Source organism: Leptonychotes weddellii, chromosome 4 (assembly GCF_054177405.1).
Source record: "Leptonychotes weddellii isolate Sample4059 chromosome 4, ASM5417740v2, whole genome shotgun sequence".
Lineage (NCBI taxonomy): Eukaryota > Metazoa > Chordata > Mammalia > Carnivora > Phocidae > Leptonychotes > Leptonychotes weddellii.
Genome location: NC_138372.1, coordinates 53,800,326 through 53,825,982, shown reverse-complemented (window position 1 = coordinate 53,825,982; position 25,657 = coordinate 53,800,326). Strand labels below are relative to the sequence as shown.

General features: G+C 35.7%; 1 protein-coding gene across 1 annotated transcript in view; it reads left to right on the top strand.

The window, feature by feature from the left end:
- The window catches only part of NEGR1 (neuronal growth regulator 1), a 797,662-nt gene extending 780,305 nt beyond the window's left edge, over positions 1-17,357 (top strand). Inside the window, exon 7 of the mRNA XM_031034781.2 lies at positions 13,446-17,357. Coding sequence (XP_030890641.1) covers positions 13,446-13,570 — 125 coding nt within the window. The 3' untranslated portion in view covers positions 13,571-17,357. The remainder of the gene's footprint in view (positions 1-13,445) is intronic.
- Positions 17,358-25,657: the final 8,300 nt, after the last annotated feature.

Genomic DNA, 25,657 nt, shown 5'->3' with positions numbered 1-25,657 from the left:
TTGTTTCTACTTGACATTAAGTTCCTGAAAGCCAAGGATTAGATCTTGTCCATCTTCGTATATTCAGCACTAAGCACAATGCCTAACACATAGTAGTGCCCAGTAAGCATTTGTTGCATAAAGAATGTGATTACTGTTATAAAAACCAGTTATTCCTAAATTAATCATTTTTTGACTCACCTAAGATGAATTTTCCAGCTTGAGGGTTAAATGTATATATTTTGGTTAAGGATAATAGAAAATAATGCTAAAGTAGAGTCATCTCTAACAAACTAAAGTTTTGTCTAATGAAATAACAAGACTTCTTGTGATTTGTGATCAAAGAACTGTGAATATAAAATTATCAGCTAATCGGGGCGCCTGGGTGGCTCAGTCTTTAGTTAAGCAACAGGCTCTTGGTTTCAGCTCTGGTTATGATCTCCTGGGTCACAAGATCCAGCCCTGACTCTGCACTCAGCAGGAGTCTGCTTGAAGATCCTTTCCCTCTGCCCCTCCCCTACCTCAGGCACAGACATGTGCACGCTCTCTCTCTCTCAAATCAATAAGAAATCTTAAAAAAAATATATCAGCTGATAGACTGTAAAACTTACTAATGCAGTCCCAGGAAGCCTTATTTCAATTATAGTCAAAAACTCTTTTGAACAATAATATAAGTGGCTAAATTTATATTATCCATAAAATGAGGCAGAGGTAAGGTATTCCAATGTAACAATTTAAAACATTCCCACTGCCCCTTTTAAAATACCTTTACTGGTGTCCAGAAAAATTATGAGCAGTATATTCTCCCTATTTTGGGAGAAGAAAGTTACTAAACATCCTTAAAAATCAATATGAATCTAGATTGCATAATGTGTCCAGTGCTGGGATCACTATGCAAATGTATTGGTCTTTTTTTCTTCTCATCCTCTGTGGAACCATCCTTTGGACTAAAATTCCCCAACATTTGACTTCTGTGTGCATGTCCCCAAGTTCCTCTCATAGAAGTTGTATTTCCCATATTCCCATCTTACAAGTTGGATCACCTTAGGCAGAAAATGTAGGGCAGCTGGAGCTTTGAGAAAAGAGCATTTCAAGGTTGTAGGGAGAGGAGTATTTTATAGTTGAAATCATAATAAAAATATAAGAACCATGAGTGCTTTTAAATATTTAAGAAATACAATAGGAGACAGAACTTTCATTAGGCCATGTTGCTGGTATAGCAGAAACCAAAATGATAATAGTGTAAAACAGTGGGTAATATTCCTGGGATAAAATCTATGAGGAGAAAATCAGATTTTATTAAGATTTTAAGACCCCTTTGACATTATTAAGGGTGTGCCTGCTAACAATATAATTAAAGCAGACCTTTTCATAAAAGTGATGCAATGGCATTATGAAGAGCCAAGAAGAATGGAGGCAAAGAGATAGGATAATTATTTACTTTCAATCAATTTATTTATCCAAAACTAATTTATTGTACACCTACTATGTGCAGAGCACTATACACAGGGGTGGGGGGGCATATGAAATTGCCCTAGACACGGTATTTATAACCTGTTGTTCTCTTCTTCATACAAGAGTGTATCTTTGTGTGAATCCTCCCAAAATGAGCTGCTCACTTATAGGTGATTATTTTGGAAAGGAATTTCAAGGAACACTGGTAGGAGATTGGAACAAGATAAACAGAGAAGAGGGAAAGCAGTCCAAGAATGTGTTATTGAGCTGGTCCCTGCTCTGGGTCACTAAGCTCCATCCCACCGGGAACTCTGTGAGGAGCCATGTGGAATATACCTCAGAATTGTTTGCGCTGCATGCAGCTGGTTGTCATAGCAGCAGCCAAAGTAAAAAGGCAATGAGAGGATGGAAGGCCAGATGCGAAAGGTGTGTGAAACAAATACATTTTGCAAATTTATCTCATGTGGAGATAAAGAGAGCAGTTATTTATTAAGCCCTTATTGTATGTGGTCATTGTGCTAGCCACTGGGGAAGGGAAAAAGAGAGTAAAGAAAGATGAAAAATCAAGGTCCCTGTTCTTTAGGAACTCACAGTTTAGGCAAGGAGGCAAGTCAGCGAACAAGGCAGTGAGTGAGGAGTTTGAATTGCAGTTGAGCCTCAAGGGAGGGAGCAAGTAATGGTTAAAAGGGCCAAGTATGTTATCAAAGAAGTAACCTTTGAACTAAGTCCTTAAGGAGAAGTAAAAGTATGTTAAATGGAGCCTGGAAATTTGGGAGGAAGTGGAAGGTGATTCCAAGTAGAAGAAATATGGATTGCAAGCCAGGGGGGTTAAAGAGTACGGTTTGTTCAGAGCACTGTGATCTACTATTTAGAGGAATTTTATACTAAGACTGTAGTCCAGCACACAGAACCATGCTCAATAAGTATCTGTAGGTACTCAAGTACTATTTGTGTAATGAGTATATTTTCTGATCTGCATTCTTCAAGCTGTCCTTTGGAGGAGCATATTGTTGGCATGGTTGTTACTGTTTCAAATGTATAGGATTTTGAGGTACATATAGCCTTATTCCAGCAATGGGTATTTCTTCTTGGGCCAAAGGAAAGGGCTTACATTGGCCCTTCTTGTATAAATACTGATACGTCTTAATTACTGTTGCTACTGTTCAGTGAACACTTAAATGAGCATCGTGCTAACATTTTACGCAGCTCATCTAGTTATCAAAACAACACTACCAGGAAGACAAAGCCAAGGCATAGGTGCGCTAAGCCTTGGAGACAAATACTGTCTCCATCTAAAACTAGCACATTTAACTAGAAGTCACAGACAAGAGCAATTCCTCAATAGTTGTTTTGCAGTGTGTGTGTGTAACTCTGTCTGTTCATGGTATGATGTCTTCAGAGAGGTCTAAGAATATGAGATTCTTTTCAGTAAAATAGAACCACCCTTCCTCTAAAGTGGTAGTCAGTGTTTCCAAATCCTGAATTCTAGACTAATGATACTACCTTCCCTATAGGGCTCCTTTCTTTTTCTTGAGCTGCAGAAGTTAAAACAATTCATCTATAGTTCTCTGTAATAAATATTTTGAGAGTGTCATCTACTTGATCAAATGCTGTTAACGCAAAATAAATTAAATATGATCCTTGTTTTCAAGAGGCTTAGACTCTATTGAAGTTGATGGACATGAGAGTGATAAAGTATAAGTAAAAGCAAATGACCATTGGAGAAAAGAGGAATTGGCAAATTAATTCCAACTAGAGTTAGGTAGTAACTCAGGGAGGCTACATGGAAATGGAAGCACAGAGAATCAGCATATCTCAGTTTTAGCATTATTTTTACCTCTAACTTCACCACATCATTCATCTCCATCAGCCTCATCTCCTCGTCTATGCTACTAAAGGGTTGCACAAGATGACCCCCAATACCCCTTAGAGTTCTGACAGGTTCTAACTTGATGAGTGGGTTGCATTTGAGCTGGGCACTGAAAGATGGGCACTGTTCTAACATGTAGAGATGCAAAAAGCCATACAATAGAATATTTCTCAGCCATCAGAAAGGATGAATACCCACCATTTGCACTGACATGGGTGGAACTGGAGGGGATTATGCTAAGTGAAACAAGTCAAGCAGAGAAAGACAATTACATGGTTTCACTCATATGTGAAACATAAGGAGTAGCATGGAGGACCACAGGGGAAGGGAGGGAAAACTGAATGGGAAGAAATCAGAGAGGGAGACAAACCATGAGAGACTCTGGACTCTGAGAAACGAACCCTGGGAGGGGAGGGAGGTGGGGGGATGGGTTAGCCTGGTGATGGGTATTAAAGAGGGCACGTTCTGCATGGAGCACTGGGTGTTATACGCAAACAATGAATCATGGAACACTACATCAAGTAAATAAATAAATAACCATCCCAGATGAAGCCAGAGCATGAGCAAATACACCAAGGCAGCAAAGACACAGGTATGTCCTGAGAATGAAGAGCCTTCCTGCCTCGGGTGACCAAAGCAGCCCATGTCAGACAGCGGCCAGGGTAGGACTGGAAAGGTAGCTTCGGGAAAGTTTGCAGAGGGTCTTGAATTCTATACAAAGTCATTTGGATTTAATAAGGTCTTTTAAATAGCCAAAATATAATGGTAATGATTAGAGAATCATTGAGAATAACTGAAAAATCAATCTGGAGCATAACAAGTGGAACAATTAAAGTAAATCAGAACTACAGGGCCAGATAATCACTGACCTTTATTGCATTTGAAAAGCTAAGGGGGGAAAAAATGGAAGGTAAATGTAATATTCCCCAAAATGAAAAAGATAATCAAACCTTATGAAATTCTTGATCCTTAATGCTGAAAGAGCCATGTTGTAGAATAACAAAATAAGCTGCTTTAGGATAATATTCCTAACACAAAAGAAGTAAAAAAATAAAATTGAATGAATAAGACAATCCAATCATTAAAGCTCCAAGTTTAAACACTTATATAAAAACTGAAAAAAAATTTTTTTTAAGATTTTATTTATTTATTTGACAGAGAGAGAATGAGAGAGAGAGCACATGAGAGGGGGGAGCCCGATGCGGGACTCAATCCAGGGACTCCAGGATCATGACCTGAGCCGAAGGCAGTCGCTTAACCAACTGAGCCACACAGGCGCCCCAAAAACTGAAAAAATTTTACACCCACATAGCCACACATATAAAATCTTAAAAATTCATTCAACTTGCAAAAATGTTTACCAGTTTGCAATTTCTCCCACTTTTTACCACACTAGCAATGTCACATTGATAATACAGCTGATGGCAGTGACTATTAGTGACCTTAAGAACACAGCTGGGTTTCTATTTTTATTTCTGTAAAACCCTCTTTTCTTCAGCTAAATGATGCCTTAAAGGCCCACACTAAAATCTATGTAGCCAAGGCAATCTGTATTGTGTGTTTGTATAAACATTTTACACAACAAAGCCAGCTTTGGAAACACATATACACACTCCCACACATATACACACACATACTCCAAAATATGTAATGATACTTACATGGAAACCTGTTTTCAAACCAACCAAGAATAAATAACTAGGCTTTGCCCAAGTTCAAAGAAGAATTTAGGGCTATCCAAAATTGCCTTTCTTGGCAACACACTTCAAAACAGAGCTACTATAGATTCATGTAAATCACTTCTGATCTGCTAAAAATGGAGTAAACAGAAAAATCCACACATTTAGAAGATATTGATGAACAATTCAAGCTTTGAAACTTTTTTCAATGACTATGAAGGACAGAAAAAAGGCCGCAGAATTTGTTTCTATTTGGGTGATTGCTTACTTATTCTCCTTAGCTCGAATTAGAGGTAATAGTCTTGGAGAGTTTCATCTGGCTATTTGCAGATAAAAGTATTTATCTACAAATAGGCAGATTTCTGAATATGGGTAGTAACAGAGACAAACATATGTTTAAAATTCCTAATGTAGTTGATGCTGAGTAAATAGGATTGTAGACTTGTGAACTTTGGCAAAATGGCTATTCAGCAAGCAGAAAAGGATTCAAGGATGGTGGTCTGCCAGAGAAATAGGTTAGGAGTTGCTAAGAACAAGCTGGCAGGGAAATACCATGAGTCAGAAAGAGAAAGGAATCATGTGATTTCTCTAGCCATTCTCTTCATTGTTCATAATATAAAATAAAGATACTTTCTGTGAAAACTATTTTACATTTTTATGTTTGTGAAGGCTCTTGTCTATAAAAGATGTTGGAACTTCCTGAAGATAGACATTCAGTGTTGGATCAAATGAAAAAAATAAAAATCTAAAATGTGAGAATAAGTATCTAAATGTAGATTTTCTATAACTTTAGACCTTGATTTTGAAAAAAAAAAAGTGCACCAATGCACACTTATTAGACTGATTCCTTCTAAAGGAGACTTAAAAAAAGGCTGATAGGCAGGAAATCGAAGCCATTTACTGACTCCTACTTTCTCCCTAAATAACAAGTGAAGCTCGCTTTGCTAGAGGCTCATAAATGAAACCTTACTCTACCAGACCGAGAGCAGCATGAAGAGTGGGCCATGTTACGTTTACCTCTCTGTAGTCTAGGAAAACAGTCTATGGCACAATAAAGGTTTAGTGAGTAAAAAAGAATCTAAAAATTTATACGTTGTTAGCCCTTTCAAATCATCACTATGCTACTCAGGCATTCCTCAACCCTAGGGCCTCAGGAAGAAGATCTTAGAGGATCTACGGGACAGGAGCATGGATATCCACACACAAAAAAAAGCCTACTTCTGGAAATCACTGAGCCACCGGTGTGGGTATGAGATGGTACATGGGAAGACGGGGTTTGTCTGTGCTGTGTCTTTAACACAGCGCATCCCATCTTAGCGCCTGAGCCACTTGGTTGGACAAGAAATAGCACAGAAAGGAATAAGGAGATGATGTCACCTATGCTGAGACTTGTCTGCTTCTTTCAGACACCACAGCCCAAAGTTGTACATTTAGTGGTAAAACATATCACATTCTCGTACCCTTTTCCTCCCCTAATCTGCACCCAGCGTTTAAGCAGAATTAAATGATGCAAAAAATCTGGGTGTGATCTGAATCTGGATATCCCCTCCACCTGCCGATGGTGTTAAGGGGTGGGTATTGCTAACAAGAAGATTAAAATATCTTTTGAGCTAAAGCCTCCCACAGTATGTAATGAAACAGAGTTGCATTGTCTTTTTGGATAGAATCAATGATGCATAATTTCTCAGTAAACTAATGTGCAATCTATTTTGAATCCACATTAATCACTTTCTTTTATAAAAAATCTAATTTAGGTGTAAATCATTCACTTCCCAGGTATAGGTTTTCTCAATAAAACATAAGTTGAAGCCAGCTTTTTCTTATGGAAGCAGAGTTAATGTAACTAAAGTAACTCTACCTAAGATTTCAGCAAGAATCTTAAAAATATGACTCAAAGCTAGTTTAGTTAAACTTGAGTAATTTAAGGAAATTGCCTAGGCAAGTAATTGGTATTATACCAAAACTAAATATTTCACAGTTACATTTGCTTTCGCCTAAAAATAAAAACTGGAGCAATACAAGGGAAAACTGCCAAGACTGAAAATAATATGCAGCAGCTGTAAGTAATTGGGAGTGATAATCATAATTAGACAAGATGTAAGATGTGTGTTAAAACCCAGATTGGATCTTCCTGTTGACAACTGGGAGAAATCCCAAAGGCCTGGACGCCACACCTCGCCCAGGCACTTCTGCTCCCTGCCTGAGAGCCCCAGCAAAACCAAACTCAGCACTAGATGAGCCATGAAACCACTCTCTAAAGGCCATGCATCTTATGGGGGGAGGGGGGAGAAAGGGGTCATACTCCCTGGCCTCAAGGATTCTTCAAACTAGAGGAGACTGGACAATTATCGAGCAGTAAATGGCATTAAATAAAAGTCCTTCAAAAGAAGCCAAAATAATGAAGAGAATAAATATTTTTGCAAGATAAAATGGAGGACAACTTTGTAAGACCAGAGAAACATTGATTTAATCAAGTGTAGATTAAGAATGAAGTAAAATATTCTTGTTCCATGGGAAACATCTCAAGCTAAAGAGTAAGATTTATGGGGACAGGAGCGATTCCTATTTTGCTCAGAGAATGACTCAGAGAATGCCTAGCACATAGCACACACTGAATTTGCCAAACAAGTGAGTGAATGAGAAGTGTTTAGATAATACTTGAAGGAGTGTTCATCCTGTGTCAGATGCTGTACTGTGTGCTTTAAAGGTATCAACACATTTAATCTTTATGATAACTTTTGAAATACACCAATCTTCATTTGCAGATGAAGATACTGACTATTAAGAAGATTAAAAATGGAGCTAGACTTTAAACCAACATCATCGTCATCTGGATCCACAGTCCATAGATTATGCATACTTAAAAACTAGAATGGCTTTAGCTTTACTAAGAAAGTGGGTAGAATAACAGCTTGCTTTTTCTGTTGTCTTAAATTCTGATCTACAAACTACACCAAAGAATAAAATGGTGAACATGAAAACATTTAACACATTACTCAAAGGCTGTGTATTCTCTCTCTCCCTCTCTCTCTCCTCTTTTAAATTCTTCACCCTTTTATTTTCTTCCTCCTTTCTCTTCTTTATTCTTTGTTCTTTTCTTCTCAATTCAAACCTCTTGTCCTTTCTACATTCCTCTCTTAAAACCAAAGACAATTAAACAGGGAGTAGGAAAGAAACACAGAACAGGTTTCCTCTCACATACTTTGCCTTCAGAGCAAGAAATCATAGGAACAACTATTGAAATAGGGTATTTTATCAAAGTTGTCTTGAATTAGACAAATGAATATTTAGGAATATCTTCCCACATTTAATTCAACTAAAGTCTGTTGAACACATTTGCTATAAGATACAGAGGTACACATTATAAAGAGAAATGTTCCATAACTTCAACATGCTTATAGTCCAGTGTAAGGGAAATATATAATTTATTATAAGTTAAAAAGAAACTATTTCTGAAGTTCAATATAAATGGGGGACTAAAAATTCTTAGAGAGATTAGGGGGGGACTCATGGAGTAAGTGGTATTTTAGATATCTAAGGATGAGTAGGACTTTGGTAGGTAGAGAAGGGGAACAGGAAGGAAGACCATTTAAGCTTATAGATATGGAATATGTAAATAACAAGGAGTAATGAAAATACTCTCTGTGTTCAGAAAAGGGCCTGTGTGACTGGAGCTAAGAGTATGTATAGTCTGGATCAGTTGTCTAGAACCAGGTAACAGGATAACTGAATGCTGAGCTACAAGCATTAGCTTTGGCTTCCTTCAATAGACAGTGGAGATGCTTGATGGTCTGGGATTAACATAGGCTTCTACTCTTGCCTCCACTAGTATGATCTATTTTCCACAGAATAGCCAAGTGATCACTAAAAATATCAGCTAGCCTCCTTGCTCAGAACCCTCCTATGGATTCCCATATCACTCAGAATCAAATAAAAATTCTCACCATAGCTCCACTACACCTCTGGTCATATGCCTTAGCCCTCCTAATTTTATTTAGGATGAGTAGCAGTATGATATTCACAGGCAGGGGAAAACATGGCAGAGAATATACAACAGATCTGACCATGCCAGAGGCACCACTGCATGTTTCCTAAGAAATTTAGGACTATATCTGGGGAGCATAGGTTCATCTACACTCCCTTTCGTTTGCTGCAAGAAGATGGTGCTACAAAGTTTGATGCATGCTCTTCCCCTTATAATCAGCCTTAGGATCTGTCTTCTTGCTCAAGTGCTGAAGGGAGATATTCTGACTCTATACAGGTCTTAGAAGGTCATAAGTCTAAAAGTAAGGAGAGAAGGAAGGCAGTGAAACGTGAGTGATGAAAGACAATATTTTTCTGAAAAAAGAAGTCAAGGTATTGTGTGTGTCCCTTGATGTGCTTATGGTAACAGTATGGGAAATGGATATGAACCTTATCATCACTCAACATATATTTATTGAACACTTACTAAATACCAGACTCTGTATTCTGCAACAATGATAAAAGATATGTATAAAAATCTTGGCTTGAAGATATTCTTGGCCTAATGGGGAAAGACAGATATGTAAACATGATGTGATAGATATGTAAATATGATATCAAATATGCCAAATTGACTGGACATGTGGGACTTTATAAAAACTCTTTTTTCTTTTTAAAGTGGGTGATATTTGAACTGAGCCTTCAAGCTAATATCTAATAGTGAGCAGTCATTTTCTTAATTTCTTAACATTTTCTATATTTTCTTAAATAGCTGAATGAGATTTAACATGCCAAACAAATCTAATTGGCCCAAATAGTACTGAGACTCCTAACTTTAGTGTCTTTAGCCTGGTGCTCTGAATAACCCAGTAAACAAGTTACACACTCTAAAAATACATAATAAATATCAGTCAAGGTTATACAATCAGACTGAAGTTATACAATAATAGGATACCCCAAGTAAAAAGACTACTATGCCACCATTTAAAAAAGTGAGATAAATATGTACTAACATGTGTATATCATTGCATTTTGTAAAAAATACTTGTATTTGTATCTGCTCTCTGGACTACTTATCTGCCATGATTCCTTATATTTGTTCATTATCCTTATAATTATAAATATCCTAATGTTCCATATATGCCTTTTTATTTATACCTCCAACTATAATAAAACTTTCCTAAGAGAGGAAATTGAGTTTTATTCATCTTAGCCTGTGTTCCATCCCCAGCATGTGAAAGATGCTTAATATATACTTGAGGAGTATGAATCATGATACATGACTTAGCAGTAGTTATCTGACCAAAAATTCCCTTCACTAACTTTACTCTTTGTTTTTTGGCTTACTAATTATCAATAGCTATTCTACAGTCCATTTCCTATAATAATTGCAGGCTAACGATGCAGCAACAGGCTCCTACTTTATTTTAGGACTAATAGAGTATTGCATCTACAAACAACTAAGGAGTACAATGGAAAAAAGATACACTATCTTAATTAAAAAGTATTATTTAATTTTAAATATATTATTGACATACATTTGTCATGTCTAAGACAATAGGAGGCTGAGTAGAAGATAAAGGCGCACTGGGGGAAGAGGTAGGGTATATGGAATTAAGTAACAAAAGGACCATCCATATCTTATTAGGTAGTGTAGTCCCAGTGCCTGGTACCTAATTCAATAAATATTTGATAAATGAATGAAAGATGCTGTATTGTAGATTCTCTGGTCTCTATGCAAGTGACTTGCTTCAGAAGAGATTCCATTTTGTAGGAGAGAAATACTCCTTTTAACTCTGACCCATTCATTTGTTTAATTGAATCATTCATTCAAGAGACATTTCCTGAGCATCTACCATGCACCAGACTTTGCCACTCTCAGTGCATGGAAACACAAAGATAAATAAAACATGATCTAGGAGAGTTCACAGTCTGGTGAGAAAAATAGATATGCATATGAATATTTGCAATGTAGTATGATAGTCCTAGAAGAAGAAATATATATGGTGGCCTACTAACACAATAGGGTAACCTGCTCAGCTTGCTGGAAAAGGGGAGGGGATTCAGGAAAGATTGCCCCAAAACTGCACTTTAAAAGATGGATAAGGACTTTTCAGGATTCTTTATACTTTACCCACTTAATGTACTATTTAATTTGTCATGATAATGAAAATTTTATCTTTGCTTTGTATGCTTGGCTTTTAAGATCTATTTCTTATTTATAAAATCATTTTATATGCTTTGCTTATTATTAGTCCTTTACTATTATACTGGTTTTATTGCATTCAAGATTCTTAAAAAACAACAGCAAAATAACTCTTAAGTAGCTGTCATTGAGAAGGTAACAGACCAATTGAATATTTATTTATGTTTTAAAAAACAAAACACCTTTCTAGGTCTTGAACAAGAGAAAATAATATAAGGAGTTTCATGGTTTTAAATTAGACTTCTTATATATCAAAACTTCAAAAGCTATGGGCTCAACAACAGATTTCTTTTCTTCATCATCTTCTCATTTTTTTAAAAACTAATTTGTGATGCAAATGGAAGCATTAAATAGTGGATTTTGCTCTGTGTTTACTAAAGAGTAGTAGTCTCAGCCCTTGAACTTCATTTACCTGGAATCAACAAGTGTACTGTCAAGGAAACTTCTCACTGCATAGGTTAATGCATCCTTCATCCCCTTTAATTTCTTAGAGATACAAACAATGTAATTTATTCTTGTAATATGGAAATGTAGTCATTGGTGGAAGTGCCATTAAAATCTACCTGCTGGTAATTTAAACGCCGTGTGACTAAAACTGCTCCTGGAGTTGAGTTATAGATTTGGGGGTGAAGTAGTATACTTTTTTTTTTATTACACGATTCGTTTTCCATTAGGAAACACTGCCTGAAATCCAGGTTTTATTAAGGAAGGGTAGTTAAAGGTATGTTGGTGGGTTTTTTATTATTACTGTTATTTTTATGATGGTAAATGAGAATCGGTCTCAAGCAAAGCTGAGAATGCCTGCAACATTCAACTTCTGGAACACAGTATAATTCACATGCCAAGAGGCAATGGTCCTCTTGTGAAATGAAGTGGAATCCATTCAGTAGACTCCCCAAATATTCCAAGCTTTGGTGAATCTCTAGTTGAAATCTCTCAGTGAAAAGTTAACATGACTGTTGGCCAGGTACCACATAAGCTTCTCTATGTATGAAACTATGATCTTTCCCATGTATAAAAGTAATCATACGATTCAACAGCTCCAAATTCTTTAAAGTCTCCTTCAGTATAAAAAACTAAATTCTTTTTCCTTATAGTTGAGGTCATGTTTTATCTGCCTAGAGATCCAGTTTCAATTCCCTCGACTCCAAGCCTCAAACTTCATGGTCCAGCAAGACTAATCTACTAGAATATAGGCCATGCTCTCTCCTTTCCTCATACCTTTGAGTAAATTGTTTCCTCTACCCAAATGACTGTCCCCTTTGGTAAAACTCTCTGTTAAATCATCCCCCCTCCCTTGCCCAGGCAGATTTAGATATACAATTTTTTGTGTCACTCCAGTTTATACATCTAATATTCCTTGGATTATATTATAATTGTTTGAATATCTTTCTTCACTTAACCACCCCCCCCCGAAAAAAAAGATTTTGGAAGAGAGAATCTCTTTTTTTCCCCAGCATTTAGTACAGTATTTGGCCAGTAAAAAAGATTCACAAATATATGTATGTATTTATATATGATATCACTTGTATGTGATATCTAAAAAAGCTGAACTTGTAAATACAGAGCAAATGGTGGTTACCAGAGCCTGGGGGAGGGGAATTGGGGAGATGTTTAAGTGTACAAACTTAGAACTAGTAGGTAAATGACTCCTGGAGAACTAATGCACAGCACAGTGATTATAGACAACAATACTGTATTATAACCTCCAAAGTTGCTACAAACTAGATTTTAATTGTTTCCATCACAGAAGAGAAATGATAATTATGGCATGTGATAGAGTAGGTAGCCAATGCTGTGGTCATAATTGTATTGCAGTTCAGAAATGTAGCAAATCAACACTGTTGTACCCCTTCAACTTACACAGTGTTGTAGGTCAATTATATATCTCAGTAAAAATAAATGTGAACAAATACATGCATGAACTACATATTATCCACTAATCCAAATATTTACAGTACGTATGAAAGGAATAATAATGTTAGCAGCTGTTTACTGACCACTTAGCCTGTGTCCAGCCCAGTGCGGTGTGCTGTATGTGCTTTGTCTTCAGTTCTCACTGCAGCCCTGCCAGGTGGATTATGTTATTCTTCTCTTGCCCTTGAGAAAACTGAAGCTCAGAGCGGTTAGTTGAATAGGCCACATGTCCTGTAGCAGAACCAGATGTAAACCTAAGTCTGTCTGACTCCAAGGCCAGTGCTCTCCCCAATACAGCCAGCTGCCTTTTGATTATTGTTAAGATCCTGAAAGACACAAATTAGATTTTGATTTAATCTTTTCCATTTCTTTCCAGCTCCAAGTACAGCCCAGTATGGAATTACCGGGGGCGCTGACCTTCTTTTCTCCTGCTGGTACCTTGTGTTGACACTGTCCTCTTTCACCAGCATATTCTACCTGAAGAATGCCATTCTACAATAAATTTAAAGACCCCTAAAAGGCTTTTAAGGATTCTCTGAAAGTGCTGATGGCTGGATCCAATCTGGTACAGTTTGTTAAAAGCAGCGTGGGATATAATCAGCCGTGCTTACATGGGGATGATCGCCTTCTGTAGAAATGCTCATTATGTAAATACTTTAATTCTACTCTTTTTTTGATTAGCTACATTACCTTGTGAAGCAGTACACATTGTCCTTTTTTTAAGACGTGAAAGCTCTGAAATTACTTTTAGAGGATATTAATTGTGATTTCATGTTTGTAATCTACAACTTTTCAAAAGCATTCAGTCATGGTCTGCTAGGTTGCAGGCTGTAGTTTACAAAAACGAATATTGCAGTGAATATGTGATTCTTTAAGGCTGCAATACAAGCATTCATTTCCCTGTTTCAATAGGAGTCAATCCACACTTACAAAGATGCAGTTTTTTTTTCTTTTTTGATAAAAAGCAAATAATATTGCCTTCAGATCATTTCTTCAAAATATAACTAACACGTATCTAGATTTTTCTGCTCGCATGATATTCAGGTTTCAGGAATGAGCCTTGTAATATAACTGGCCGTGCAGCTCTGCTTCTCTTCCCTGTAAGTTCAGCATGGGTGTGCCTTCATATAAAATAATAATTTTCTCTTCATCTCCGACTAATAAAAATGTTTTGCCAAACCCTACAATTTGAAAGCAAAAATAAACCACAAGATAAAGTTGAACTATATCCTATCTCTAAAGAACGAAGGAGCTGTTAGACTATAAAAATCTCATCCCTCCTTACCAGTGGGGTGTGAGGATTTTGCCCCACATAAACTCAGTTTTGTGATGAAAACAATGTAATTAACATAGTGCAGGTAAATTTATTACCATATGTATTCTTGTAGTTGTGGTTGGATGCTGGATCCAGTTTGGGAAATAATTCCCTTCGAGATGACAGTCCATCTGAGAAATTGCCTAGCAACACAGCATCCTTTCCTTTCACTATCCCCAGCCAAACTTTTTAAGGTGGTTTGTCAGAAAGAACACAAAGTCTGATCACCTAATACTATATGAGTTGGTGAGCACTCCAAATTCGTTTGGCTCTGAGGCAGGTAAGTTGGTATGATAGATACAGTGCTCCTGCAGACAGGGGCATTTCGCATATCTTCCACCTGAAAACATCACTCAGTTGATAGTTTGGAATGCATGCTGTATAAAAGAAAATGTTCCAAAATATATTGTATCAAATATTCCATGCTGGTATGCAGCAGATCAATCCCTGAAATAACTAATTCTGCAGTAAAAATCTTTCTGTGTAGCCATGTCAGTTCAAACAAGCAAGGCCAAAAAACAAACAACAACAAAATTACCATGATTTATTTCTTCTTACGTGATATATGTAAGATGTGATCAAAGGAAGATAAGACACCAGTGATTAGAATATCTTAAGATATATTAATTATTAAATTATCATGGATATTTGTTTCTATCATAAAGAATGAAAACTACATTTTTGAAGGAAAATGGGGTTACTCTAAAGTATTATATTACAAGAGTTTTTTGATGGTTTTACTCTTTACTAAAGAAAGACCATAGCCTTGAAAGCCATTTTACAAGTTTGACGAAATTACCAGTTTCACTACATAGAGAGATTTCCACAAATAGTCCCCTTTTGCAAGTCATATTAACAACAAAAAAACTACTAATAAAGTTAGATACAAGATATTTCATGGAGGGTGTACATCCTTAAGATATCTAATATTTTGCCCCGAAAGAAATGGCTTGAAAATCATGATTTTTTTTTCAAGTAAAGCTTAGCCCCGAAGTACACCATAAATCTATTTTAATTAGAAAAAAAAAAGAATCCTAAATGAGGAGGCATAAATATACAGTGCTTCCACAAAATGGCAATAATATGGCATACTGCTATTAAATTTGCTCACTATAATAATTCATTAAATTATTTTGACTGATGTATTAAAAACTTTTTTTAACACATGACATTTTAATTTTGATTATTATTGATTTGCTTTTTAAAAATATTCTTTGTGGAATCGGTGAGTAAACTATATATTTTTTTTGTATTGCAGCTTTAAAGTGGCACACTCCATAATAATCTACTTACTAGAAATAGTGGTGCTACCACAGAAGTGTTAACCATCAGTACCAGTGTTTGGGAGAAAGAAACAGATCAAGAATGCATATTATACAGTGACCGCTTTCCTAGAATTAAAAATACCTCCTCTTTGTAAGGTTTGTAGGGTAAATGTGAGGTAAATCGAGGTATAAACTATGGATGAACCAAATAATTAGTTCAAAGTGTTGTCATGATTCCGAATTTGTGGAGTCTGGTGTTTTTCCCATAGAATGTGACAGAAGTACAGTCATAGCTCAGTAGCTATATGTATTTGCTTTTATGTTAGAAGAGAATTTCTTGAGTGACATTTTAAATAGAGGAGGTATTCACTATGTTTTTCTGTATCACAGCAGCATTCCTAGTCCTTAGGCCCCTGAACAGAGTGAAACCATGAGTATTTATGAGTTCAATATTGTTCAAATAAGGCTACAGTATTTGCTTTTTTGTGTGAATGTATGCATATAATGTTCAAGTAGATGATTTTACATTTATAGACATATGAAATGTCTGATTACTCCATTTTATCAGTCCTGACTGTACAAGATTGTTGCAATTTCAGAATAGCGGTTTTATGAAATTGATTTATCTTTTGATCTAAAACAGTTTTTCCTAGCTATTCATTTCAGCGTTATATTTTCACAAGTTCCGTTTGTGGGACTCCTTTTGTTGCCCCTAGATTCGTTTTTCTTTTTTTTTTCTAAGAAAGAAAAATAAAGAGCAATGGAGGAAAGAGAGTGGAAAGAAAAGAAAAAGACAGAAAAGAGTGGAGGTATAGAGAGAGGGGAAAAAAAAGAGGAAGGAAGGGCAAAAGGAAGGAAGGGAGGGAGGAAGAAAGGGAGAGAGGGAAGAACAGAACATTAGGGTAGTTGACTTAATTCATTTGCATTCTTGGTTTAACTGCAAGTGGTGTAATTATGTTTTACAATGATCCCATTCAAAACATAAGTCCTGTGACACCATGAAGTTCCTATTATGCAGCAATTATATAATGAAAAGTACTGCCCAAATTATAGTATTGTGTTTTTTGGGAAACACTAAAAGATTCGAGAGAGAGAATGTCAAACTTAAAACCACTTTTGGGGGTGTTTAAAACTTAACTGAAAAATTAATGCTTCATCATAACATTCAAGCTATATCTAGAAAGTAGACTGGAGAACTAAGAAAATTACCCAGGTAATTCAGGACAAAAAAGAAATTTTCATAAATATATATGTGTATATATATATATGTATACATGTACATATATATATATATATATAAATACCCCAATGTGTGAACTCAGAAAACTCTGAGAAATTTATCAAAGCCAATCATCTATACTGATCAAATTTACTGAATAATTGTTAATTTATCCATTGTGCTTAGCTTTGTGACAGCCAAAAGTTACCTATTTAATCTTTTCAATAAAAATTGTTTTTTGAAATTCAGAAATGATTTAAAAAGAGGTCAGGTTTTTAACTATTTATTGAAGTATGTGGATGTACAGTATTTCAATAGATATGAATATGAATAAATGGTATGCCTTAAGATCCTTTGAATATGTATTTACTTTAAAGACTGGAAAAAGGCCTTCCTGTCTTTTAGTAAAACATCCATATTTCATAATCTGATGTAAAATATGTTGTACTGTTTCCAATAGGTGAATATAAAGTCAGTTTATCAATTAAAGTATGTATTTGACTCATTTAAAAACTCTGTTAGTTTAAGAGAAGGAGGAAGAAATAATAATTTAAACATACTTCTGCTATTCCCTTCTTTATTTTCTGCTGCATTCACTGTACCACACTCACATCTTTCAGGTGCTCCGAAGCAATGCAGGGTGAAAATAGTAGATGCTACAATTTCAAAGGGCTCCACGATGTAGCCTTTCTCTCTGTTGCTGATTCCCAGAAGGTTTCACAAATTGAACTACATCTAGCCTAAAGCAGCAACTTTCTGGAGAGATTTTATTATCCATTATGTAGAACTTTCACCTGCCAAAATGCAGCAAAGTTAGCCACAGAGACTGCTGATAAAATCCTGTTAGTTTTTATAGGTCAAGCACCCAAAAACTCAAATACCTATAGGAATCAGGCATATAATTTCATAAGACAGCTGGGTATAAAATGGAAAGGACATATTCCACCTCAAGGTATTCAGATATGATTTCCTTAAAAACACTCTGCTTCCCAAACAAAACACAATTTGGCTGAGAGCCCTTAGTTTGTGACTGCTATAAAATCCAAATGAATGACACCCCAGATGAATGATTTAAGCCCCCTTCTCCAAATCTGTCCATCTACAATGGTCAACCAAATGAAAGGGAATGGTATGGTAGATAAACAAAACAACAAACCATGAAAAAGATCCATGCTTGGTGTAATAAGCACTTTTGAAATATGGGTGTCATTGCTATTCTGGGAAACCTATACTAAACCCTTCTTCTCCCAAAATGAAAAACGTTAATAAACATCTGATTCTCCCACTGGTTCATCACTTCTCCCTGTGTAACTTCTGTCCTGCACTCAATCGCATGGAAACAGAAGCATCAAGTCTCAGACCCTGAAAGATAGCATATGAAGCAGAGCTATTTTGTCTCTGAATATGATAGGTCAAAACACAGATACTTCAAAATGACATCCAGGTATTTGGAAAATAATCACTTGCTTTAGCCTGTTAGGCAGACATTTAAGAATGTTAAGAGAAAAATGTCTAAGAATAATTCATTCAAGATAATGGAATTTGATCCAACCACCAGAGAGTTGATGCACTCTTTCTGAACTTCCCAAGAAGCATATGCCTTCACATTCACATGAATTTCTAATAATTCTAAATTCACTGAAAAATATTTAATAATTGACATCTCTAGGGAAGGAATAAAAATTGGCAAATGAAGTACATAAATACTTGCCAGTCTTCCTGGAGAAGAAAAAAGAAAAGATTTTAGTCTCCTCCCTGAAAACTCTGCCCACAGTCATCTTAAAGTTAGTGCAACTCACCCACTGCCTTCAATCTAAGCAACGTGCTCCACATCAGAGACAGCAGGAATTACTCGTAGCATCTAGAATTACTCCTGAAAGGTCACAACTATCTCTACCATGCATTTTACAATGGCAAAGCACTTTAGCAGACATTGCTACATTGACTTTCACAATGCTTTAAAGTGTTATTATTGTCGTGTGTTGATGATGAAAACAAGACTCCGAAACCTTAAGTCACTTCCACTAAGTGGCAGATTTGAATCAAATAGGCAATGCAAAATACTCCCCAAGTTGTTTCTATTTCCATTAATTTTCTCAGGAAGAGGAAAAGGAGGTGATCATATTACTAGCTTCACAAGCAACTCTATGTATATTTATATTTATAAATAGTAACTTTGTTTACACATTTTTGTCTTTAATGCCATCCTTTTATTTTCCAATGCTTCCAGAGCATATATGGTTTAAAGGCAAATCACATTTTACATCTCACCTAAAACTTTTGGGGCGTGGAACATAGAATACAATTGCCTCGGACACACAGGCCTGATTAGTATTAGATCCAGCACACCAAATGGAGGATCGTGTCATAATCATTTGTATCTTTTCTATATAGCATTTTGCAGAAGACCTGCCGGGTTTTAGATAATCCATTAAGATTATTTCCCAGAATTCTTAGGAAAATGGAGACCAGAATATATATTTTTTTAATTTACAATAGAATACTGATTTTAACCTTGAATGATGTTGTTTGGGCCAGTTTATATCAAAATACTAATTATATGCACATCTGTTTGTGAGATTCTAATTTTAGAAGTTAAACTATATACAACCTAAGGAATACATTTGTATTTTATTATCAAAATATAAACATAATGCAAGTCCTATGGACTTCACTCTAGTCAGAAAAAAAATGAAAAACGTGACTTTCATAGACATGTAAAATGAATTCATTAATTATTAATGAAGGACTAAAATGCCACAACCAGATAAAAAACATTCCAGAGAACAGACACATTTATAGATCAAGAATATTGAAATTAATATGCTAATGGAGGCAAAACTGACTTCTTCCGGAGTAAGGAAGAATAATTCAATTAATCCGATTGAATCTTTAACCAAGAGAATTTATTTATATGTTTAAAGACAAGAAATATTTTGCCTTAGCATCACTGATCTACAACTTGTAAAATAATTCAAATGCAGTGAAAGATAGACTCCCATAGAATCAGAATCAGGTAACCTGGAAAGGTGTGCTTTAAACAATGCATTGGTTTTTCACTGCAAAACAAATTTTTCCCTAAAATAATGAGATGTAAAAATCTTTAGAATAGCTGAATTAAATGATTTGCTAATATTTTGAGGTTTGATAACATAATCTCTACTGTAATGACACAGAAAAAAATCCCATTATCTATATATCTAATATTCTACATTCTCTATACTCTTAATTGCTCATTTTCTTCCTATACCACAAATCTTTACCTAACAGTTTGGGACATATAGAAGGTGAAGTAATTAAATATAACAAGAACCACCTTGCTTCAAGAATCTACCTTGTTGACAAATGAATATATTTTGGACACTTGGTAAAAGAAAAAATAGTTTTGTCATCGGGCATTTAATTCATGGGATAACAGGAATTTTACATCAACAACAATAAGACAAAGTACCAGTTGAGATAGCAATATTTTATCAACCAAATACAAAGATAATGGTGAAAACATTGCAAGAAGCTATTGCAAGAGCTGAATGGTCTGCTTCCACTTAATGCTAATGAGCCTAGTCCTTGCACAAATTTTGGTTTGGTAGAAACTACAGGAGGTAGCATGGTTCATTAGGCTTTCAAAGCTTTAAAATGTTAAAGGGGGTGGTTTTCCTCCTTCAAGTCAAGTGAATTGCTAATAGCATTGGGATGTTCCTCAGTGGAACTTTGAATTTGCTAGTTTCTTCATTAATTTTGACCTTTTTTACATTTGAAAAAGTTAACTTTACACTACACTACACCAGACTTCTACCTCCTGCAGTTTTGAATCGTGCTTAAACAAGTACTCCAAGCACATGGAATTTCCTAAGAAAATTTGGGCACCATATTTTTTAAAAAGGGATTTATAAAATAGTCTTTGGAGACTATAATATGCTAATAACGAAGAGCAAGCATTTCTTGAATGTTCTAAAATACGTAATAGGACCCACAGAACTCTTACAGAGTTTTCCAAATAGTTTCATAAATGTGGAGTGTAATTGCCCTGAAACTTGACATCTCCCTACCACCCATTTGACAAGCTGGCAGAAATCTGGTCAATAGCTCATATATGTCATACTCCTTAAGAAGTTGTTGCCAGGGATTTGAACTGCTTCAGCTGATGTCTTTCAAAACAATACACACACTCACATACACAAACACAAAATCACATTGCTCTCAGTGATCTGGAAAATACGCTGGCAAGCCAGCCATGTGGTGTCCTGGAAAATTCAAAAAGAAGAAGAAATGACAACAGTGCAGCCAACAGTTTCTGTTTAAGTTTTATTTGCTAAGATTTTGAAATAAGTAACATCTTGTGTTTAATTAATCAGAGGATGGCACCTGCTTTAAATGCTGACATAGAGTAAAGCAGATTTTTTAAAGTTTGGAATCAAATTTATTTCTGGAAACAAATCTTTCCTGTTGATCAATAGATAACTGGTTTATGCTTTGGGAAGTCCTACTGTCTAATAACTTTAAATGTTGACAAAGAGAAAGATTGTGGTTTTTTTTTCAATTTGGAAAGATATTTTTTTCCTAGAAATGTATATTTCCAGTTTATAGATAGACAAACTAGTGTGTTCAGAAGTGCCTGTTCTCTCATAATTCAATTTTAACAATATATTAGAAAGAGTCTATGGCTCAACATATCGCAAATGTTGGAGAGGAAAAATTTCCTCTGTCCATCAAGGTTCTTCTAACTGAACTAAGAATTAAATTGACATGGGGGTGCCTGGGTGGCTCAGTTGGTTAAGCGACTGCCTTCGGCTCAGGTCATGATCCCAGGGTCCTGGGATCGAGTCCCACATCGGGCTCCCGGCTCAGCGGGGAGCCTGCTTCTCCCTCTGACCCTCTCCTCTCTTGTGCTGTTTCTCTCTCGCTCACTCTCTAATAAATAAATAAATAAAATCTTTAAAAAAAAAAAGAATTAAATTGAAATGAGACCGATGAACAGGAGAAAATCAAATTTAATTTCATATGTACAGGGAACCTACATAGACATGAAATTCTAAAGATAGGCAAAATGAGGTCTTTATGTCATCCTGGACTAAGGAGAAGGGGGTGGGGGCCCAGGACTTCAAAGGGAAAGAAAGCAATTCACAGGAAGAATGGAAAGATGTACATGTTTTGGTAAATAAATGTTTGGTGGCCTTTCAGAAGCAATGGGACATCGAGAGGACTTTAATCAAACAGGCTTTGCTAGGATCCTCTCTGTCTGCTATACCTCGTTCATATTATAATATAGTTATCTATGGCAGTAGCTCTCTTCCTGGATCAAGTCCTCGATCTAAATTAGAGGGAAGGTCAAGTTTCTTCCTGAGTCTTTTGGGCCTTGATCAGTTTGCCATAATTTGCACATCTTGGGGTGCTCTGCCCTTGGCCCCCACACAAATATATATCTTTTATTAAGTAACACAAGAATTTATATAGTGATCGTCATTTTTATGTTGAGGTACATCCTCAGGATAGTATCATTTCAAGAAGAATCTGTCATCTTTGATTTTGGATATTTTACAAATCATATTTAGTTTAGACTGACAAGACAGTTACCTTTGTCAGATAACTAGAAATGTTCATGTGACATCCATCCATCCATTCATCCATGGGAAAGTGTGATTCGACAACCTTTAAAGAGCCATCTAAAAGGAATTGTCTGGTAGAGTTAATCTGTGCTTAGAAGACTATCACCAAACTAGAGAAAAAGGCATCTATTTCTCTAATCCTTTCTCTAAGAAGCTAAACTGGCCTTAAACCTGAAAAAAAGGGACTGGGAAAAGAAGAGGGAGAGGGAAGAGAGGGAGGGAGAGAGGGAGAGAGAGATTAATTAACAATGTACATATGTTTTCCCCAGGAAAAATAGTAGGAAAATGTTGCCAAAGGCTTCCTTCGTGTGTGTGCGTGTGTGTGTGCATGTGCACATGTGTGTGTGTATTTCCTGCTACCTGGATCTACCATGAAATAGATCTACCATGAAATCCTGCAATTTTGACTTCAGTTTCCCCATTTATAGTTAGTAAATACAGTGATGTGAATAAAGGTTGCTATTCTATATTTTCCAAGTTGTCATTCCTCTTGTTTCTTTAAAAGTTTAATTTTTGTTCATCTAAAAATAGATTCTGAATGTAATATATCATACCCCCTTTCTAAAAAAAAAAAGATAATACTGCATTTCATCACATAACATAATGAAAGAGATAAAACTTCCATTGCTATGTGACTTTGATAGTTAACAATGAATTCTCCCAGGAAATTGCTGAAATTGCTTAGAAAGAAAGTAAAATCTGAATTTGAATAGGTCATCGTTTTTTAAATATGCACAATAAAATAGACCATCTGTGATTGTCAGGTATAAGCTTTTTGTGATGTTTGCACACACACACACAAATCCCCAAATCCTTGAGAATTTAACTCTTTTGATTTCAGGGTACCAGAAACACTGCAAAATGTTTTTCAAAAGCAAATAAAAATTTATTTTAAGTGGTCTCAGTTTTCATAAATCTGTGATATTAGTATATTCATATGTCGTACTCTATCAGTCTTGGTTGCAAACAACAGAAACAGACTGGCTAACTAGAAAAGGAATTCATTGGAAGAATTGTGGGTAGCTCTCAGAATGATGGAAAACCTGGAAAACAGAATGACACCAAGACATGAAACGTAACTGAAAATGCAGCCAACAGACAGCCAAACACCCCTCTATGGTCGTACCACAGGTAAGGACACCACCTCTATGGACATCTGTCACCTCTACTGGATTTCAGCTCTACTACTGCTACTCTGGGTAATATCTAACTTCCCATACCTGCTTCTCTTGCCCAAGATCCAAAGTCCTGAGCAGTTGGCCAAACCTAAGTTATATGCTTAAGAACTAAGCTGCCAGATGCAGGAAAATCTGCCCTGCTGAGTTTTAGAAACAGGAGATGGAGCCCTTTCTTCCACTAAGATCCCTACACAGGAGACATTTCCAAAGAGGTAGAGCATTCAGATACTATTCAACCAAAATATGAAAATTGTCCATGACACGTGTTGGTAAGCCGATGAGTTTGTAAAAAAATCATACGTGGAAAGCCATTATGCATTTCCTATCATGCTCATTTAGTAAACAGTCTCAATTTTAACTATAATCTCAGAAAACAATTCAATTATGCCTGCATATTTGGTACAGGATCTTCTACATCAAAACTCTTCAACTGCTCATTAAAATGAATCTAATGAGGGGCACCTGGGTGGCTCATTTATTTGAGTGTCTCACTCTGGATTTCAGCTCAGGTTATGATCTCAGAGTAGAGAGATGAGCCCCCAAGTAGGGCTCCAGGCAAAGCGTGGAGTCTGCTTGTCCCTCTCTCTCCCCCTCTGCCCCTCCCCCCACTTGTGCACATGCAAGCTCTCTATCTAAAAATAAATAAATAAATAAAATCTTTTAAAAAAATGAATACAATGAACAATTCATCAGAATTTTATATTTTATTTGATGTAGTCTTGAAAAGTATAATGGAGTTGATATAAATTCTAAAGTTAATATTTCATAGGGGCTGGAAATTCAATTTGGGAAGATAGATTTTAGGTAGATTAGGTAGATAGATGATAGATAGATGATAGATAGATAGATATAGATAGATGATAGATAGAGGAAGAGAGAGAAAGACAAGACATTACTTTTTTTTTTCCTTCAAGATGGACATTTCCTAGTAGGGGAAAAATGTGCAAGCAATTTCTTTGCCTAAAGTTTCCTTTTTAAAAACAACAATCGAAAGAGACAAAAAGTCTCAGTCAAAATATTTGTCTGATGTTATTTACAACAGAATTAGAATATCAATTTGAACCTATACATTTCTTTCAGTGCATAGTTCAAGTAAGAAGTATGTTACAGGTAGTTCGGCTTCCACGACACTGACTTGTTTAAAGTATAGAGAAGCATAAAGGATTTTATACACATATTTAAAATTTTAGTTTTAATAGGCATTTTTCTTATACTCTAATTCAATGTCTCAAACAAGATCATGTGTGTGAACAAGCTATAAAAGAGCCCAATTAAAAATTAATATCAAAACTAATCATCCTTGGGAAAGCAGCTTTACAGAACAGCCCAGTATTCTAAATTAGATCAGCTGTCTCTCTTTTAAATTGAAATTATAGTAATGTTAGTTTGAGCACTGATACGCTCTGATGACAAGGAAATTTTCAAGAAGTCTGTGGACTAAATTCCAGATTTCTGTCCCAGAGAAAAAACTTTACCTAGATTGTGTTATCTATAAAGGTATTAAATTAATAATTTGAATAATGTCATAATGAGAAAAAAACACTTAAAATTTGGTAATCTGAGGAAAAAAACAAAAAATGTAAAAGCATAATAATTAGTTGAAAGGCACATTCATGACTAATTATTTTATAGGATCTTTATTTCCTAATAAGTGGAAAAGTGCACATCTACATTCCAAGAAATAGGGGCCATTATTTCCCTAACGTACCAGGCTTTTGATCTTGAGAAAAATGAATGAGCCCTTGTATTTGTTTATAGTCCTTAACACCCAATAAATCTCTTGTTTCCACTGCCCTACATCATTTAGACTGGCTCAAAATAATATTCAGTCAACGCATTTATTGAGTGCATACTTTTACCAAAACACTGTGTTGTTATATAAAGATGAGGGACTCCCAATGTAATGGGATGGATAGACACAGAAATAAATGATTAAACACAAATTTTGCAAATGTTGCAACACAATAGTACAACACAAATATTGCAAATGCATTTATGAAGTGTT